Source organism: Ursus maritimus, unplaced genomic scaffold (genome assembly GCF_017311325.1).
Source record: "Ursus maritimus isolate PB19 unplaced genomic scaffold, ASM1731132v1 scaffold_21, whole genome shotgun sequence".
NCBI lineage: Eukaryota > Metazoa > Chordata > Mammalia > Carnivora > Ursidae > Ursus > Ursus maritimus.
Genome location: NW_024424564.1, coordinates 19888942 through 19910766, shown reverse-complemented (window position 1 = coordinate 19910766; position 21825 = coordinate 19888942). Strand labels below are relative to the sequence as shown.

Here is a 21825-nt window from a genome sequence, read left to right as displayed (position 1 = left end):
ATTCAGGTCATCACTGACTTTTTCAGTTGAAATTTTATGAGTTTTGTGATTAGGTGGTTATTAACTACCCCCCACCACCACCACACCCCAGTCTCAGGTTCAGAGACAAAGCCCATCTCTATTTTTGCTTGTCATCATACTTGTACTTCTCAGTGTAGGGCCTGACACATAGAAGACGTATCAGAAACATTAATGGGACAAATGATGGAGAGTGATGAAATTAGAAGGGTTTTCAGAGGCTTAAGGAGAGCACTAAACATTTGAGATCTAACCTGAAGAGGATGTTGAAAACCTTCTCTGGAACAAATTATAAGAAGAAATCAAGCAGTGACTGGGGCTTGTCATAGATTGATAGAAGTAGAGTTTAGCTCTGAATCTGGTAGTTGGAGTATTATATTTCCTATTTTTGCTGAAGACATCCAATGTTCTCTCTTTCTCTTTGAGTTTACAGCCTTGGTCAAGAGGTCATTTGGTTTCTCATCTCTTCTTACTATTAAACAAGTCTTAACTCTGGATATACAATTATACCTCTGTCTTAAATTTGCTTCAACCCACTTAAAAAACAACATGCTATCTATTCCATATGCTATTTACAGTAAAGGGTAAACAGCCTCCAAAATGAATAAAATACCAGAGAACCTGAATTTTTAAAGTTTGACAAGCTTCGACAAAGGTATGGTGAGTAATTACTTTGTATCTAAAACTAGATTACATTGAAAACTCCACAATCCAGAGATGAAAAAAAAAAGGGAGGGGGGGAGACTTTCATATCTCTTTCAATGTGAGGGTCAAGTGACTTATAAAATAAAGGTAAATAAGTATTAATTTTTAGAAGTCCAATTGGCAGATGAAGAGGCATGTTTATGGATAAGGGTACTAGATCCAGTGTAAGGGCCAAGGAAATAAATGAGTCCCACCAGATAAAAATGTGTTACAAATAACAAAAATAAAACCTAGAATTTGTAATACAGGCAGGAGAAAAGAGAGCTGTTTGACAAGGAAGAAAGAATTAAATCTGTACTTCACAGAAATTATTCCTGTCACTGAAAAAAGGAGCAAGTAAATGAATGGGCTGGCAATTCTATCCTTCCCGAAGGAAACGCTGATTCTTTCCTCAAAAGGGAAGGTTCTGCTATGAGAGAGCTAGGCGTGTGGAGTAAGCAAAGAAATCAAAACCAAAATCAGACCAAACCAAACCAAATTACTGAAGAAAAACTGAAGCAGGAAAAAAAAAACCCAAGCATTACGAAATTTACTATCCGACATGAGAAGATTTCAAAAATTAGGTTGCATTGTTAATCACTAATTCATCTTTGATATGAAATAATTATCTGCTCCATGGTCAAATAGCGTATTTCTTGGTTTATCAAGTAAATGTGATCAAACTATCCTAATTATTTTGGGGCCTGGTACTGGTTTTACTAATTTTTGTAAAAATGTCCATTACAATATAGTAAATAATTCTCCAGTATAATTCCAATTAATTTTTAATAGTTTTTCTTCTCTTTAATTACCAAATTGAAATCCGTGAAAGTTACATTTTGAAGTCTATCTTTTGTAAACACTTTCTATTTTAAAGAACATTGTTGAAGTACAGGAAGAATACTTCTGCTTTGGCAGAAGAAAAAAAAAAGACACATACAATTTATAATTCTAGAACTTGAAAGTTTAGACTTCTAATAGTCTCCATATCTTAATCTTACTACATGAATCCTAATGACAGATCTTAATCCAGATACTAAATTAGGGATCTAAATTCCATTGCTTACTAAAAGATTGTAAGAATATTTCCTGTGACATGTCTTCTCATACACAGATGGGCATATCTTATTAAAATTTGAAATTGAACATGACATATTGACTTTTAACAGAAGGCTATAGTAGCAAATTAAAGTGATGACTGACGTCAGGTTTTAAAAGCCTAAAAGCCAAACTTTAATGGCTCTTGCCTGCTAAGTGGAATGATACTGTTAGAGTGAAGCACCAGTAAATAAGTAAATAAATAAATAAATAAATGATTTTTTAAAAGGCTGCTATCATCATTCAGCATCAAATACAAGCACATACTTTCATTTTACCGAGAATCAGAGTTGAGACAAATATTCTACTTGAAATGCTTTCTGCACAATCACTGTTTTAAAATAGGCTGGTAAACACTATGATTTCTCTACTGTGAAGACAAATGAGGGGTTAAGGAAAAGCCAGACAGACCATCCAGCTCAAATAAGTAGTTAGTAAGAGTTCACCAAGCGCTCAGCATTTTGCAAAATGACTTGGGGGAGGAAAAAGAAATGTAAGGCATGATCCCAATCTTCTCAACTTCAGAATTTTCTTGGACAAATTTGGATTTACTCTTTAAGAAACTTAAAGTTGTTCATAATGGAGGCTGAGAACAGTACCAAATGGGATATTCAGTGGTTTAAATCATAAACAGGAGTTGTTTAAGTCTGGAACACAATGGATTTCACCATTTGTTTTTTATTTAATAGAACTAATACAAAATAGGAATGTGTCTACTTTGTTGATATATGCTTAAAAGAACAGGAACACATACGCACCTCTAATAACATAAAAGCCTTACCCAGAAATAAGACATGCATTCAAGATAATCACAGGTTACCTTGCTGGAAGAAAAGATGTTATTTTGTTTATTTTCGTACTACATTTTTCTGAAGCTTACATTTTACATTTAGAAATTTAATTTTGGGATCAGTGACGTCTAAATAAAATTTAGGTATAAAGAAAACCCAAATGCATTAAACATATGAGAAATTTTAAGGATTTTGTCAGGTATACTAAGCCCAGGGTTGACTGTAGTATATCATCAAGATAACCCATCTAGAATTAAGAATAATGTCTCTTTATTGCTATAACCATAAATAACACATATTGTCCAATTCATGGTTTAATGTCTTGTATTTGTATTCACCAAACTAATGCCCTTACTCTACTTCAAGCACTATCTAAGAGCTTTACACATTTTTTATCTCATTGAATCCTAAAGACTACCCCAGGAGACAGGTACAATGATTATCTCCATTTTACAAATTAGAAAACAGAAGCATAGACACTTTAAGAATTAGCCCATCACCTGTAAGTAATAAAACTTAAGAATGAGTCAATGAAATGTTTACAATTGCTATAACTTTTGTACGTTTTGTTAATGACACGTGGATATGATAGATCACGTATCAGCCTATTGTTTCTTACATTAAGCCTTTAGACAAGTGCAAATAAAAATACTGAATCATGACATACCTTTATCAAAAATACCTGGCAATCACTGACATAGTCATATTCCAGTCCGTCAAAAGAATGATAATGCCGGTCCCCATATATTGTACACACAGCTGGGCATGGGTAGTAGGTGCAATTGAACATCCCTCGTCGGCAAACACTAGCCAAAAATCACACTAGTTATCTCTCTAAGACATTTGGCGCTAATTAGTGTTTTTCAAGCGGTAAAGACATTGTAAGGTTTGTATTCAAGAACACTCGCTGAGCCAAGAGCCCTTTGTCATATTGCCAATTGGTTCAATAATATTTATTACACTGACAAGTTAGGCCTATATTTATCACTTTGCTTAAATATATTATCAGACAGCACAACCAAGCCTAAAATATGGTGCTTGGGTCACCTGAAAACAGATGACAGAATTAAAAAATTGAATATAGCCCTGATGGGAGCAAAAAAAAAAACAAAAAACCATAAAGTTGTCTCCTGTATCTGGATCAGTTTAAATATACTAGACGTGACATTGTTCATGAGCTTGGAATTTTTTTCCACATTTTAAAGAAATCATATTTCAATTTTGTTTTATGGCAGTGTTTTGGCTTATTTCCAAACAGAAGACCTTGTATTAAATGCGATCTTCTCTTTGGAGCATGTATTAATTTCTTATAAACTTGAGATATTTTTTCTTATTAAATTTTCAAGCTTTCGCATTTCTGTTTTGTTTTTTTTTTTTCCAGGCTAAACAAATACGCCCCCAAATAATGGTATGATTCCCCTGTCGGTAATAGCTCTCCACCAACTCCTGAATGCCTTTAAAATCTTATTTACTCGGGCTGGATTTGTTTTTTGCTAAAGTCAGTCACATTAAGTAACTACAAGATGATTGAAACTAATACAATTGCTTAGGAAAAATTTTGTGAAATAAGTGGATCTCATTACCAGGTATAACATGGTGTAGCAATCACTTCTCCTGAAAGGTACTCCCAATCTTTCCAGATACACGGACAGCTTTCGGGAATATAACACTTTCCTTTGTGCTCTGCCATTCTTCCAAATGAAGAAGTAAAGGCTGTTTAGTTTCAGTTTTTTAAAAAAATCAATAATCTTGTCATATTCAACACCATCTGTATTTATTACGGCTGCCCCAGGCATGTTTTCTCTGACCTATGGAGGAAATGGTTCTAATCGTTCACTCCCTCTTTTTCACATAGAACCTTGCATATCACAGGAGTGAATACAATGCCAGGCAAGTGATCAGATGCAGTATTTTAACCTTTGTGTTATCACTTAGCACAACTAACAGAAGCCTAGATTTCTGGGTACAGTGAGCTATTCTGAAAACAAATTTCAAGAATAAGTGAGGGCCCCTTTTTTCAATATTTACTACTTAAGAGAAAATCTGTGGGGCTTAACAATTTTTCAATAAAAGAGTAAATTATGAAATAGATAACATTTTCTGTTGCAGGACAGAGGGAATAATCACAAGTTCCTTATGTAAGTCCTTAAATTTAAAATCCTGAGAATTTAGTTAAGATGTGTTTTGAATAAAAAGCCATTGTATCAAGTGCTTCACATTCTTTATTATGAACATATTTTAAATGTTAGTGTCCTTTGATGTGTTATTTCCTTCTTGAAAGATTATCCCACAAAAAAGTACCTTAAAATATCTATGAATATAAAAATTAAATATCATAATCTCAGAAGAAAATTATCTTTAGTGTATTTTCAAAATATTTTGATTTGAAGATTAAAAAAATACATATTATATATGAGACATATTCCCATACCCTTAATATAAATATATACATATATTTTCCAAAATTCTTTAAATCTTTTCTCAAGAATTTATCTCATGAACAATAACAAACTACTAATAAATAAAATTTAAGTTATAATAATAGAACTAATATAATTTAAAATAATAATGATAAAATAATAAAAGCTACTAAAAATAGAGAAAATTAATGAAGTTTTTCCTGAATTTGCTTTAAAATGTTATAATTCAATGCTATCAAAATTAACACAGAAGTCAGGAATCCCGGATTCTTGCCTCTTCTCTAGAATAGAAATGATCCCATATGTTTCCTTTCCTGCTTTCCCTCTCACAGCTCCTCTAGCACAGCACTGTAATTCCTTATTTAATGCCTACGCTGTCCATTAGACCCCAAGCTCCCCTCAGGAAAACCATGAATATCTTGATGGTTGTGCCCCAATGTCTAGCATGTAGCAGACACTCAATTGTGAAGTAAAGGTGACCGAAGGAACTTATCTATATAAGCCCTGCATTATCTCATTGAGATTTCTTCCTTTCAGACAACAGAATCTTAGAGTCTGTAGTTTCTCAGCTCACGCCTCCCAAACTTCTCTCCTCTTCCCCTGGACATCGCCATTTCTCCTCTGCCTGGAAAACCTTTCTCCTTCCCGGCTCTGCCTTAAAGACTTCTCACCATTTAAGACTCAATTTAATATAATCTTTTATGTCCCACACTCCCCATACATAGAAATGGGCATAAACCTTTACTGGAGGATTCATCACAATGAACTGCAAGTACTTCCTTACCCGTCTCACAGAGAAAATAAAAACAACAGCAAGAACCAATATTTGTGAGGGCTCCTATGGCCCAGCCACTATTCTAACCACTTTAAATACAGCACTAATTCACCTAATCCTAGTGACAATCCCATAGGTAGATTCTGTTGTTATCGTATAAACGTATTTTAGCAGTGTGCCCCCCCTCCCTGTAGCTTAACACAGTGTCCCGAACACTAGCACCATATGACTGGTGCACTGCACACACTCGACCCCCATGAAATAGACATTTGTAGATATATTTTAAAAAGAGGAAGCTGAGATTCCCAGTGGTTAAGTCCCTAGCCCTGAAGTACTTCAGCTACTAAGAAGAGGAGCCAATATTTGAACCATTTCTATATGACTCTTTTCACTGTATTACTTTCCACTTCTTTAATCCATAGTGATTTCTTTTTTTAAAAAAGATGTATTTATTTATTTGAGGAGGGAGAGGGGCAGAGGGAGACACAAAGAAACTCAAGCACAATCCCCGCTGAGCTTGAGCCCTTAGAGGGGCTCAACCCCACAACCTTGAGACCGTGACCTGAGCCAAAACCAAGAGTTTGACACTCGACCAAATGAGCCACCCAGGAGTTCCAACAGTGATCTCTAAACCGAGGTATGAGGATCCTTCATACCCAATGAACGGCTGTCACTCTGAGAAGCCCCATAAAACAGGGAATACTAGGCTTATTGTCCTAAAATAAGCCAGCCAAAGTCATATGGAAGACAATCCAAATCATGTTACCACGAACAACTTCATAACAGAAAGTTCTCTATGATGAAAGTATTTCCAAGTCAGTCAGAGGCCTCTTCGGTAATTCCAACTATATTTACTTCAATACAATAAGAGAAGGTGGGAGAGAATTTCTTCAGTTTTTGTAATGAAATTAGAGCAGTAAATAAATAAATCATTGTTGAACTAAAGTCAAAGGTGACAGCAACTAGATATTCTTAAAAAAACAATAATAGCATCAACTGCAAGCCTATGCAACAAAATTAGGATGCAGCTTCATCGAATCAGCCTTGCGCCCTTGAGTCATCATCCAATCAGGTAAATCAAGCAACGTCGTAGGTTTCAATTATTTTACCATAATAAAGGTCATATTTCCCTCGTCCTTTTTTCTAAAATGTCTTCCTCACTCACCTGCTTTATGGCCTGATTTCTACCTGCCTTTATTCTCCCATGCGCGGGCCCTTGTTCTCTCAAACTCCTCCCTTTCTAAAGAGATTGGTACAGTCCCAGGTCATTTGGCTCTTCCGCCCATTCCAGATGGGGACCATTTACACAAGAGCAATTCTCCTGAGAAACAGACTACAAGGCCTCTCTCTTCTTTGCTCACGGTTTAGATGACCCGAGCCCAGGAATCCCTCTGTGTGAATATGTTCACCGAGGAAGACTAGGAGACCTGTTTCCCTCAGATGCCCTCTCTCTGTGCACTGCCTCCATTCACTACCAGAGGAGGGAGGGCCAGTGAGGTCAGATGTTATGTGCCCGCAGGGAAGCAGATAGCACCAGATTCTGTATTTAACTTTCCCGTGTCCGAGGAGGCATTCCTGCTATTAAAGGAAACTTACAAAAATAGATTATTCTGCCATAAGATAGTGATTCATATTTATTGAGTACACATACACACACACACACACACACACACACACACTATATCTCACACACCTAATAGGCTTAAAAGAAACTTGCAGAAAAATCACTCAGCTAACATTAGCAGAGCTGAGATTTGAACTCTGGTGTGTTTGAGGCCAGAATTCCTGCTGTTACCCACTGCCCTATATAGCCTCAAAACACCATTTTTTTGTAGCATCCATTAAGTAAAGCGGTTGGTGGAATGCCTGGGTGGCTCAGTTGGTTAAGTATCTGACTCTTGGTTTCAGCTCAGGTTGTGATCTCAGGGTCGTCGGATTGAGCCCCGCATCAGGCTCCCTGCTCAGCGTAGAATCTGCTTAAGATTCTCTGTCCCTCTCCCTCTGCCCCTCCCTCTGTTCATGCTAAATAAATAAATAAATAAATAAAATCTTTAAAAAGTAAAAATAGAAAAATAAAGCAGTTGGCATCACTATTATAACTTAGCTTCAACAACAGTAACAGCCCAACAGAATATACAAAAAATATGCACTCAAAGTATTTTAACTGGATACTGACTCACTATCACTTTCCCAAAATTGCAGTTAAACCAGGAGATAAATACCAAGTCCATCCTGAAATGATTCTCTCTTTAATTCATTGTACTACTTTAATAATATTGTACATATCACATGTGTGACATATTTAATCATTTGTTATATATCATACATATTTCAAATATAACATGATATTTACATGACTATAGCAAACTAAGTACAATAGTCTTCTAGTTACCAACTCAAAGTTAACAACAGAACAATTTTAGCTATTTCTGTAAATAATGTTTTTAAGAGCTCTTGCATTTTCTGTCAAATTCTGAATATTTTCAAAAACAAAACAAAACAAAACAAGAGGCTTACCCTGGAGCACAAACACAGCCACTTATACAGGGTGAGGATGGGGCACAAGTGAAGTTCATGGCCAGATTTGCACATGTAGTCTCACAATTTACACCACCAGCTGGTAATTCAGGGTCAGGAAATCTGCAGTCAAAATACACTTTTCCTTCGGGACAGGCATGAACTTCAGGGAAAAGGCACAGATAAAATACCCTTAACGTTGTATTTGCTCCATAGACAGATAATCATCCCAACAGGCATTTGTCGTCAAAGCAGAACTCACCCAAGAATATCCTACCAGGGATTACTAGCCGGTGCTCTGACTCTGTAATGTTTGGTTGAGGAACTTCCAAACTTTCTGCAGGAAGGTGTTCTATTGTCTCCTACATTTCAAAAACCTGTTTGCAGTTGGAAAACCTTAGCTGCCCTCCACAAAGCAATAACTAAATAACTATTATATAATTTTCTGAGGTCAAGAAACAGGGTATTTTGATTAATCCAAAACACACACTTTCAATGTTTTGAGGACTGGTGAGAGAGCAACTAACACTCTTACAAAGCCTTGTGTTTACAATGAACACATGACAGTTTCAGATCTTCACCTCTGAGTCATTATTTACATCAGTCCTCACTGGAGGGTAGAAGTGCAAAAGTAGACATAATTATAGGCAGTGTAGGGGCTACGTAGTCTTCCAGAAAGCTTTGGGCTCAGAGGGATTAAGTAACTTCCCTTATTGGGGCCAATGGGATCAAATCTTGTGGATTCCTCTGTGAGAAGTCTGGCCACCTGGATTTTCCCCTCTACCTCGAAGCCACCCTGAAGCGAACAGGACAGGGCAAGGATGGCCCCGTTGCTACTGAATATGTGTGTGGTCCCTGAACATTGCCTGTAAAGAAGCCTACAGAGTTTGAATCCTCATAAAGCAAATCCAGGGCATATAAATCAAAGCTAATTTATAATAATATATATAAGACCAGGCAAATAAATAACAAAGCAATAGCTCTGTTTTATCGGCCCACACTCTTTCTGTCCATTAAAATCAGTGAAAGCCGTGTTGTTTGTTATTTGTCTAGAGTTTCTGCACTGCAACTAAAAACTTGAGGCTTTTTTATGGTGAAAATAAATCATATGTAGGGTACTCTAATACACAGGACTTTCAGGAATGATACGCAAGTGTAAAATAACATTCTAAAGAGAGATGGCAGTAGATGTCATCTTGCAAGCCATGTTTAATTGATGGCTGCTAGTCCTAGAGTCCAAGAACCAGTGGCAGTGGCATTGCCTCGGCCATCAGCAGGAATGTAGAGTCTCGGGCATCATCCTTGACCTGCTGGATCAGAATTAACGTTTTACCAAGGTCCCCACGTGATTGCGTACACATTAGTTTCCCAACTGCCGTTCCACAGGCAGTCTTCAACAGATGCCTGGATACATGAGCCTTGATGCACCTGAGGTCGTTCTGGGGTGGGCAGCATGAAGGCAGCATCCCTGGGATGGTCCGCTCGGCCCCCCAGCAGCCTTGTCACCTCACCCCAGGATGTTCTACAAATATTATAATTATCAATGTGAAAAAACTAAGGAAGCACAGGAGCAGTGTTGAGGAACATCCCCAAAGCTATATTCATGAACATTGGCAAGGAGGGCTGTGATGGATTTATGAAAAGTCTTTTCGCAGAAAAATGGGAACAGTGTAAGAGCTGCATTCTCTTTAAGGAAAACATCTATCTCGATCTTACCAGTAGAGGGCGTTGCTGGTTCATCACATTTCACGGTCCCATTTGAACACTGGCTAGTAGAGGTAAACAAATAGTTAATTTATGAGGCCATACCTCAGTTTTTTTCTGTATTTCAAAAACGATCTATTGTGCAAGAATTGATGGGTACATATACAAATGTTATTTTTTCCACATAATTTTTTACAAATTAGTTATTGGTTTAGGTCCAATTTGAAAAGACCTATTTCAGTTCAATTTTTATCAAACACTTATGTGTGGGACACTGCAATAGGCATAGAGGATACAAAACCCAAAATTCATAGTCGTCACCCAAGGGTTTATATTCTAGCAAGAAAGACATACAAATAAATAATTTATGCAGTGTGACATATGCAACAGAGAAATATGTTGAAGATAGAAAAGTAAAGCACAGAAAAATGTCTTAAAATCTCTTGGCAACCGACATCAAGACAGTCAAGAAGGTGAAGTCTGGACAGTCTTAAAGAATGGATGGAGGTGATGATATGGATAAAACAGAAAGGCTGTAACACTCAGGGGAGACGTGGTACAGAGCAGTGTTCTGTGTGACAAAGTACAAGGCAAGAAGTGACAGGAGATGCAGATGGCAAAGAGGCCAAGGCCAACTCCATTAAGATGCTAAGACTTTATCCCGGAGACCTTAAAGGGAGAGGTAATAAGGTTGGTTCCAATTCCAGAAAATTCATTCTGGCAGCAGTGTTGAAGATAGAGTGGAGTCACATTTTCCTCGCAACTTAGGATCTAAATTCAGGGCATAAGGCAAACCAAATCAAGCAAGATTAATCTTGAAAATCCCTTAAGAAGATATTGTTTAATTATATCTCCATTAAAAAACGAAATCAAGGTAGGAAACAACATACCAGTTCTCAACAACTCCAGCATAAACAACGTTTACTTCGGCTTTGGACCAGACCACGCGTTCTATACTTGAGCCCAGAGGAAGAAGCTGACTCACGTGCAAGGACCATGTTACCTGAAACGTATGCTTATGCAACCTGTAACACTGAGCTCACACCCAGAGGAATGAGTCACTCACACTGTCCATGGCAGAGAGGAACCGAGGCAGTTGGGTCTCAGGGCACAGACCCAGATTTTCCATATCATACTCTCTCTGGGACATAGGCCTTTTGAGAAGAATGGTACAGGGGGTCACTATACTAATAGAATTTTTTTTCCTCATTGAAGTGGGATGGTTCCTTTGCTTTTGCCAAGTTTACTTAAATAAATCCAATAGCATTAAATTCTAGAGAGATGTAACACCTAAGTAGAATGGAAGGGGGCAAGACTAGAGACAAGAAAACCAGGTAGAAAGGTCCAGAAAAGAGACAGTGAGAGATGTGCCTTGGGAGTAGTGAGGGGGGAATGAAGGACTGAATTTCACCTATATCTAGAAAGCAAAGTCCGCTGTGGTTGGGGGTTTCCTGGTTGAGCAGGAGGAAAAAGTCCAAAATGACTCCTAAATTTCCAGCTTGGGAAATTTAGTCCAACCTACTAGAGAAAGATTCAAGAGCCGGTCGCCTTGGTGTCTTGATGGAGCGGTGGAAGGGGGGCAGATAGAGATGAGAATAAAGGGAAATTGACCATGAGCAGAATTCTGCCATAAATGCAAAATGAGCTGCAGAGCAAGGCAGGCAATAGCGCAAGCGCCACAGAGCCAGGTTTCCTGGAATCGAAAATCAGCTTCTTCACCAAGTTGCTCAACTGCCTGGGCCTCATTTTCCTCACCTGTAAACAGGGGCTAGAGCCACAGGCCCTGTCTCTTAGGGTTACAGTGGTGAGTGTTTGAATAATAGACATCAAACACTTAGAAGGGTACCGGGACTGCAGAACCCGCACAGTGATGGTTAGATATCATTATTACTGCGACTGTTACTATTATCTGCTGTCTATTAGTATCTGTGGGTTCCCGTGGTGCAACTGAAAGAGGGAGATGAGGAGTTGGAAGATCAGTGCAGACTGCTGCATGGACGTGCCCGCGTTTTTAACAGGTTAGGACAGGAAGAGTGTTATCCCATGAATAAGTGTTATCTCGCTAGGATCAATGTCACTAGGGAGAGGGTTCACTGACTTCAGCGTGTGATACGGGCAGCTCAGTCCAACTAAAACCCCTCAGCAACTTGCAGTATTTCTGTCCGAGAACCAAATTCATCAAAGGGCTTCCATTTTGCTGCATGACACTTAATTCATAACGGTTTTTTGCAGTTATAAGACTTAAGCATTCTATGCTGAAATGTCATATATATATATATATGGTTGAAAAGGCCACATAAAGGTTATCTGTACATTTTAAATTACAGAAGTCATATTTAAATTTGCAGTTTGGGTTAAAAAATTCTATTAGTACATGTGGTCAAGTACAAGCCCCATCACTGAAATCTACCATAAGCCCGACGGTGTTGGGATGAGCTCCCCAGGTTGATAAACGCTGCCTCTATAATGACACCGGCAGTGAAATCTATAAAAAAAAAAAAAAAAGTGGGGGGGACAGTTAAGTTAATAAAATAAGATATAAGTTTTTTAAAAACACTAAAATTCAAGCAGACCTTATGCTCCATATTGGTAATATCAAGGCACACACTAAAGATGACACTATTCATTGCCTGCGTGCAAGCCTGTTACGTGAATGGCAGGAACCATCTACCTGGGGAGTATCGTGTAGCTTCAGATTGTGTTTCCTACATACAGATGCTGTGTCGTGTTAGTCGCAGTACAGACTGTGTTGTTTTAGTCACAAAAAAAGTCCCTGAATGCACTTCAGAGAAATATAATCGATATATCATCTCGTCCTCTGTACAAGACAAAAGTCTTTATCTCACGTGAGATTTGAGGAAGTTCTGAGCGCTAATAGACAGTCCTGCTACTGAAATTTATCACACGACAGTGAAACATAAACCTTGCTATTAATTTTGACGTCAAACAAGTAGGAGTAAACTTTGGGATTAACCATCACATTCCTTAGCTGTTCCTACAGCTATTTGTGAACATGTGCAGGGTTAAAAGTAAGTAAATAAAGGTAAAGATACCAAGAAACATTAATGACACAGCTCACAAGCAGATCTTTGCATACACGCACACTGGTCGTAGGGGGAAAGTAGCTGTTCAATAATGGAGACAGTTTATTGTCCAGTAAATGGTACTGAGTCAATTAAATTTGAAAAACAAACAAACAAACAAACAAAAGAAGCATGCAAGCCTATCTAAGCTGTAAGGACAAAGAGAGAGACACCGGATCCCATCAGTGACTTACATGGGCACACAAAAGCTGAGTGTGTCTTCATAGTATTTGCCTTCGGGACAGTTGCAGCCCTCAGCACAGTCGTCGTTACACTGCTCAGGGGCAGCAAGGGATGTGCAGGAGCGGCGACAAAAGGAGGAGCAGTGATGGTACAGCATGCCCTTGTGGCACACGACACCTAGGATGAAGGAGCATCAGGTGAGAAGGACTGCCACAGGGTGCAGGGCGCTTACGCTGGGTTATAGGTCTCTGATAGACAGTAGCATGAAAAACAAAGATATAGTACATCAGTAAAACTTAGAACATTCCAGAATCCTATAACAGAAATAATAAGGGCACCTGGGTGGCTCAGTCATTCAGCATCTGCCTTGGGCTCAGGTCAGGATCCCGGGTCCTGGGATCGAGTCCCACATCAGGCTTCCTGCTCAGCAGGGTGCCTGCTTGTCCCTCTCCTTCTGCTTCCTCCCCCCTTCTTGTGCTCTCTCTCTCTCAAATAAATTTTTTAAAAAATCTTTCCAAAAATTTAAAAAGTAGAATAACAAATAAGCAAATAAATAAACAAAATGCTTACAGCGGACCCTTGAACAACATGGGTTTGAACTCCGTGGGTTGATCTACCTATACTTGGATTTTTTCAATAAATACATAACAGGAGTAAATGTGCTTTCTCTTTTTAATGATTTTCTTAATAACATTATCTTTCCTCTGGCTTGCTTTAAGAAGATACTACATAATACATAGACAAAATACATGTTTATTGACTATATTATCATTTAAGGCTCTGGGCAACAGTAAGCTATTAGTAGTCGAGTGTTCGGGGAAGTCAAAAGTTATACATGGATTTTGACTGTGTGGGTGGGTGGGGAATCAGTGCCCTCAACTCCCACATTGTTCAAGGATCAATTGCATTTGCCTCAATAGAAATGTAACAGATGTATAAAGTTTCTATTTTGAAATGTTTTTAAGTGCGACATTTTGTAAGTCTTTAACAGTCTGTACCATATATTTTTAATATTTAAGGTATTTTGCATGTCCAAACAAACTTCCTGTCCTCACATTTTAAATCTATTACTGCTATACTGACATCATCTTGTTTGTGACATTCTTTAAACCTAAGTAAACTTTAAGTCTTCTACAAATAAGGCAAAACTTCGCTTAATTGATCCATACTCATAGCTCTTATTTTTCACTTTCTGAATCATGTTCATACTTTATTCTAAATCTTCCCAATTTCTTTTTAGACCAACCCAAACTGATTATAGTAGGCAAACTAAAATAATCTAAAAACACACTTGTAAAAAAAAACCTAGAGGGGTGTCTGAGTGGCTCAATCAGTTGAGCAGAGTCTACTTGAGATTTCCTCTCCTTCTGCCCCTCTCCCAGCTTGTGCTCTGACTCTCTCTTAAACAAATAAACAAACAAACAAATAAATAAATAAACAAATAAAATCTTTTTTTAAAAACCCTAGAAAATGCTAGATAAACATAATTGAAATTATGTTAAATGAAGTATCCTCTGAGAAATTAAATCCCAGATTTACATCCTGTGCCGTTTGATATATGAATTTACATTACTTTTATATTTATATTATTTTGTCTTAGAAAGCCCAAGCTGAGAAATTACTATCAAACCTGGCCAGTGATACCCCTGCAGTGATAGGAAAAAGCTTAATGAAACCTGTAGCAGGGAAGGGGGGGGGTGGAGAGGCAGAGAGAGTGATGTTCCTGAAACCCAGGCCATAAAAGATTCTAACAGGGGTGGCGCATGGGTAGCCCTGATACAGATTAACTCATCCAAAAATCATAGAACACATAAAGAAAGGAAACAATCTACCATGAATGAGACAAGAGACACTATAAGCCATGAGGATGAAAGGGAGATAATTACCTGTTGTGTAATTTACCTCCTTAACTACAGCTCTCCTGGGCCACCATACCACATCATGCTTTTCCTTACTTTCCAATACTTAGATATGACATTTCTATGATAAAATTTTTTTCAAATTTTTCACATTATTTCTGTTGCATATCTCAAACCATGCAGTTACAACTCTAATTTTGCTTATAAGAAAATTGGTAAAAAAAAAAAAAAAAAAAAAAAGATTGGTCTTATCCAATATAGCTCCAATTTTAAGAAGTGAAGTATTTCATTTGTTTTTCATGTTTGCACACTATAATCATATTCCAGATAACTTAAGCAATATTGATCTTTCTTTTTAAAAAATGCAGTTAATTATACAAAAATTCTAAAATGTCATCTGATCATCTTTACGTGTCATCATCATACTCACCACAGAATGAAATCTGAGCTCTGAAATCTATGGTAACACCGCGCTGGCCACAGAGGTAGGCATAGTGGGCAAGAGCATTGCAGAGACAGGCGCTTCCACACTTGCAAGTGTCATGGCGGCACAGCTGATAGTACAGTCCAGGGCTGATGTAGATGTGGCAAGGAGCAAAGAGCTCTTTGTGGATAACATCACAGTGTGCTGCGTATCCAACTAACAGACAAGCCCCCCCCCAAAAAAAACTCCATTAGCACTTCATTTACCAGTCTAGATCATACCCCTAAGTGCCAAATTCCAGAACTATCTAAGCATCTTGCTTTCCTAGATATATACTGAATTGCATATTATTTTCAACAAGAATCAATATTTTCCATTTACCCTGTTTTGTTGGCTTGTTTTTCTTTTAGTAATATTGGTCACAGCCCTTACTCCATATTTAATAATCTTTTAGCCAAAAAACAGTATTGTGTTATAGCTGAATAATAGGACCACAGAAGGGTCCATAGAAATGGCCTAAATCACCCCACTTTCTGCAGATCTTCATAGAAAATTGCCCCAATTCTGTTGTAAAGAATTGGTGAGTATTGGAAGGCTTATCTCCAGACAGCCACACACAGTGAGAGTGCTGCCAGATTGTGGATGCCATGGCAACTCCTTGGAATACACAACTATCCAGGAAGGATTGGGAAACATGTCATTCCAATGAAGTCTCCGGAGTAAATGTCATGTGGCAGTTACCATATAGTCATCAAATACAATGTCTGCACAAGGCACAGTGTCTGGCCAATACTAGGAGCTGAATAATGTGTGAAAAAGGAATCTATGAATGCATGAGTAAATGAATAATGAATAGAAATTAGGGATTGGACCACATGCTAAAGGCCATGAAATATAACTACCAAGCCATTTTGGGAGGTTTGGGCGATCATTTCTTGAAATTTATTGACTTTGCCCTTGAGAATGACTGATCAGATAGAATTATGGAAGTAACCAAGTTTGACAAAGCTATCTAGACCCCATCTATCTAAAAAAAAACCTGAACTCAGCCATAAAAAAAGAATGAAATCTTGCCATTTGCGATGACGTGGAGGGATCTAGAGAGTATTATGCTAAGCGAAATAAGTCAGTCAGAGAAAGACAAATATCATATGATTTCACTCATATGTGGAATGTAAGAAACAAAACAAATGAACATGGCGGGGGGAAAAAACCAAGAAGCAGACGCTTAACTATAGAGAACAAACTGAGGGTTGTTGAAGGGGAAGTGAGTGGGGATTGGGTTAAATGAAGGATGGGTGTGAAGGAGAGCACCTGTGATGAGCACCAGGTGTTATATGTAAGTGATAAGTCACTTCTACACCTGAAACTAAGATTACACTGTATGTTAACTAACTGGAATTCAAAGAAAAACAACCTGAACTTATTCTGTTGAGTATTTTAAATATATTTATTATTGGTAAGGAACACATGGTAATTATCAGAGCATTATATTTTGCATTGCTATCATATGTATATGAAAACAAGGAACTTAGACTATAATGACTATAACAGCCTTCTGTTGGCATGTATTCTCCTAATCCCCAGGAACTCCAAAGCAAAGGACTACATCAGTGGGGCTTTTACTGTGTGCCCTGAAGATTTGTAGATCAAAAAATATTCTTACTAACATTAAGTAAAAGGGTGCCTCAAGAAGATCCTTGTGAAAAAAAATATCCTTCAGAATCTACTTCAGAATTACTGACTTTTATCTATTTTCTTTTATTGGGGATTTTCTATGTTTACCTATCTGAAATTTTTTAAAAAATGGATCATGGCAAAGGTTAAGAAGAATAATATCTAGAATATATGTCATAGAAGACATGAGATGGGGATAAAATGATAAAACATGTATAATAAAAGGGCAGATAGTAAGAGAGGTTATAAAGAAAAGACCAGAGGGAAACTGAATTTATCCTTTATACTCTAGTCCAACTTTTACATGTTATTAAAAAAAAACAAAAAATAAAGTTACTGCAATATCAAAGAGGGAATCAAGAAAGTTAGAAACAAACCGAGCAAGACTAATGGAAGGAGAAGGAAATCTATTAGTAGAAATTCGAGGACAGAATAGGGGAGAAAGTATCGTTAAATGGGAGTGAGATTAAAACTATTGAATTATGGAGACCACAAGACTTTAGTCTAATCCTCTTATTATACACAGGAAAAATGACCACAGGCGTTAACAATCTTCTACAAGCTTAGAAGCTAGCTTAGATAGAACGCCAGCAGCACTGAAGCATTATCTTGTGTTCTTTCCAGGATACCAAAACTGTAAGTAATAATAAGGACCATATGATAATCAACAAAATCCTTTCAAACAACCACTACAAAATCCAGAGACTGTACTGGATTCTTATGGGTACTCAACCAATATTAATAATATATTAAAGAAATACGTAGAAACAGTTAAGTTAACCAAAATAATTAAAGGAACAAATTAAAATTATAAAAATATTTACTTAAGCATGGGTATTAATTTTTTCACGGTGATTTCACTACATATATATATATATATATATATATATATATATATAATATGTCTTCTTTTATTGATCAGTGAAATAGTCTTTCACATAAGTTTGCTGTGGCTTTAGTAAAAAAACACAGCCAACATTTCTTGTCATGTTTGTTGCGCTGTCATTGCAAATTGGAACTCTGGAGCTTGACAGTCTCAAATTGTTGCACACTTGATGGCACAGGCTTTCTTGGATCACTGGCTCCTGCTTCTGAAGCCGTAACATGCAGTATGAGAAGGAACTGGTAATGTGATAGTAATAGAAGAGTCTGTATGAGCTGTCACACTATGGAACTGAAGTCGAACATTGCAAGACTGTAACAGCATTATTACAGTATTTCCCGAGATTTTTCTGTAGCATTTAAAGAATCTGAAATCTCCAAAATGCTAGCCCATATGAGTGAAGAATTTAGGGATTTGTTAACACCTAAAATAAGTACATTGGTAAATGCAAACTAGTAAATAAAATAGTCATTTTCTGGAGTTCTTTTAAAAAATAACCTAGATTAGATAAAGAGGCATATCTAATTCTCTAGTTTTATAAGATCACAGTAATATATGGAATTTTCCTCATGCAGGAAGAAGGACTTACTGTTTTGTTGATTAATGTTGCAGGGGTCCACCACAGGAACATGAACAGGTGCAAAACAAGTGGAGGAAACTCTCCAGGCGTTGGCATGAAGTTGTGGGGTACCTTCTATCATGCCTGATGGAGAACTGGAGAGCAAAGATAATATGCATCTTAGTCTCTTCCATTCATTTCATTTGTTCATGGTCTTCAACTATTGAAAAGGAGAATACTATTCTTTTTTAATTTACAAAGAAACTTAGAGCTTAAAATGTTCTATTTTTTAAAAACACACAAGGCATTAGCTTCCTGTTATTAAGACTTCATAATGTGTCCCATTGTGGCTATCCATGGTTTTATTTCATAATCACCTCAGCCTTGTGAAGAAAATACAATTTCCATTTTTAAGAGAAAGCGAAGCAGAAGCTCAGAGAAATATCAACAATCATTCAGCTGATAAGTGTCAGAGCCAAAATTCAAATCAAGTTCTAACCGTTGTAATGAAACATCATTCACACAACCAAATCGCTAATGTGAGTGTGGTCTAGGGCTCATGGGCAGAGGTAGAGGTGGGTAGCTCACATGATTCTTTTTAGTTTAAAGACGAATGTCCCAAATATAAATAGCTTATATTTCTGATTCAATATTTCGTTTCCATTATGAGCACGGAAATACTGAAGTTACCATCCTGAAGTTACCGAACAAAACAAAAGAAAATTGAGGGAAAATGGTATAAAAGCCATACTTCATTCGAGATTGCTCACTTCTTCAGTTTCCTCAGAAAAACAAAATGGAAAAGGAACATCTGTCCTTCTGAAATCAGGCTTATAAACCACAAAAGCATTGAAGAGCCAAACACTAAGATGCCCCCTCCAGCAGCCATCAAGATTTACTAACTCATCAACCAATATTTAGCAAGTGACAATCCCTAGTGGACACTGTACCACCCACTGTCAAAACTACCTAGAGAATCAGGTTGGACTAGTCTCCTGTAGGAAGCTATGACCATGCAACACTTGACTAATGAAAGCCCCAACAACATGCCCAAATAGTAGAGTAGGCTTTATCTCAGCTCTCTATCTTGTCCTAAATTAACTGCTTTGGTTACCATTGACCTGTCACTAGGAATTATATGGAACTTCACACCACAGTGGCTGAGAAAGGAGAATAAAAAGGAGCTTCACAAGCCATTCCACAACACTCATCCCTTGTCCCCACTCTTGCACCTCTCCCTCTCCCTCTCCCTCAAAATTAAACCATTCAAGAACTGTAAAGAATTATGGCAAACAGCTAATGGCAAATCTCACTTTGTTCAAACAAGAACACTGAGACTCAAAGAAATTGAAGAGCCTAGCTCTTTGCTTCCTTTCCCTCTCCTTCCCTCTTCACCCCTACAAAGGACAATAAAATAGGTCAAGGTGATGGGTGTAGTCGGGGTTCCCAGGAGGAACTGACTCAGAGCTTGGCTCTCTTATTTCATTGAATTGACTTGAAACAATAAATACCAAAAAAAGAGGAGGAACCAAAATGTAGACCCATTTACTTATCACATTTTATAAAATACCCCATGGCTCACCATATTTAACTTACTGTAACAAGATTTTCAAGTAATTAATATTTTCCATTCCACTATATTTGCAGATTCGCATTAACCTTTATGAAGCAAAGAATTTTAACTGTTTTGTTGGAAAGCTAAACATTGTTCAAAAGTTATCTCTGCCTCTGAAATATTATCCTGCACTGTTATCACGCCTGAATGTTTATACAGGGAGGAGACTGGTGCCTAAGAAAAAGGCAGACAGATCTGCCATCTGTTAAACATTGACTGCTAACCCATTCTGATAAACAAAGACGAGAAACAAGGCTTCAACTTCTTTTCTGCACATCTTAGCCGAACCACTTAATATAGTCTGTTTCATGAATGTGATAAAGATATTGATATTCTGAGCTACAAATAAATGAAACATAACTAAATAAGCTGAAAACAAATTAGTCACCCAGAAGAAAAGATAAAATAAATTCTCTTCTGAAATTTAGAATTTTAAATGCCAGTTCTTCTTGTCCGTCCAAATTCTCTTCTTGGTGCCCTATTAAAAGTCCTACTTCCAAAAAAAAAGAAAAAACACGACAAAACCAGATAGACAAACCATAAGAGATTCTTAATCTCTTACACTGGAGGGGAGGGAGTGGGGGGATGGGGTAACTGGGTGAGGGACATTAAGGAGGGCACGTGATGTAATGAGCACTGGGTGTTACATAAGACTGATGAATCACAGGCCTGTCCTCTGACACCAACAGTACATTATATGTTAATTAATTGAATTTAAATTTAAAAATGTATTTTAAAAAAGTCCTACCTCCATGTAGTTCAACTATCTACTGCATATGAGGCTCTACGTTAGTTCCTAAGAACAGAAGGATGGAGGAATTGATCGTTACTTTCAAAGCCCTCATAGTTTCAAGTGGAAACCAGACAGAAAAGAGACAGATTTTCATAGATAAGAGTCAAAGTTAACTTCGTCTGATGGGATATGAGCTCATGTTTTGAAGCAAATAAATTCTGAATTGGGTTGAACAATATATAGGAATTCACAAGAAAGATTAGGAGGCGGAAGAAATCCCAAATAGGAAAAATATGCAGAAGGGTTTTTTAAAAAATAGGATATTTGAAAAAAAAAATTTTTTTTAATGGCATTTGAGGAATGGCTTGTCCATGAAATGTTCCCTGGCTTCCCAGCCCACACTGACCTCAAAATCCCTGCTGTTTCTAGCCACCACCACACAACTCAACATTTAACATCTTGAAATTACCTCAGTGTTTTTTTTTTGTTTTTGTTTTTGTTTTTTTTTAAAGATTTTATTTATTTGACAGAGATAGAGACAGCCAGCGAGAGAGGGAACACAAGCAGGGGGAGTGGGAGAGGAAGAAGCAGGCTCCTAGCGGAGGAGCCTGATGTGGGGCTCGATCCCATAACGCCGGGATCACGCCCTGAGCCGAAGGCAGACGCTTAACCGCTGTGCCACCCAGGCGCCCCACCTCAGTGTTTTTATATGTAGTTGATTAATACCTTAGGTAGACTTAATTATATCTTGAAGGCTGTTACCCCCTCCTGACTTGCAATACAAGCTGTGTGGTGATGGAAA

The 21825-nt window shown here is 37.5% G+C and overlaps 1 protein-coding gene across 1 annotated transcript in view; it reads right to left on the bottom strand.

Annotated features, from left to right (window-relative positions):
- OTOGL (otogelin like) overlaps positions 1 to 21825 on the bottom strand; it is a 124300-nt gene that overhangs the window by 65335 nt on the left and 37140 nt on the right. Inside the window, exons 18-25 of the mRNA XM_008710356.2 lie at positions 18706 to 18830; positions 15563 to 15772; positions 13285 to 13450; positions 12418 to 12492; positions 10020 to 10072; positions 8304 to 8466; positions 4175 to 4282; positions 3259 to 3397 (exon numbers count right to left, since the gene is read on the bottom strand). Of these exons, the coding sequence (XP_008708578.2) occupies positions 3259 to 3397; positions 4175 to 4282; positions 8304 to 8466; positions 10020 to 10072; positions 12418 to 12492; positions 13285 to 13450; positions 15563 to 15772; positions 18706 to 18830 (1039 nt within the window). The remainder of the gene's footprint in view (positions 1 to 3258; positions 3398 to 4174; positions 4283 to 8303; positions 8467 to 10019; positions 10073 to 12417; positions 12493 to 13284; positions 13451 to 15562; positions 15773 to 18705; positions 18831 to 21825) is intronic.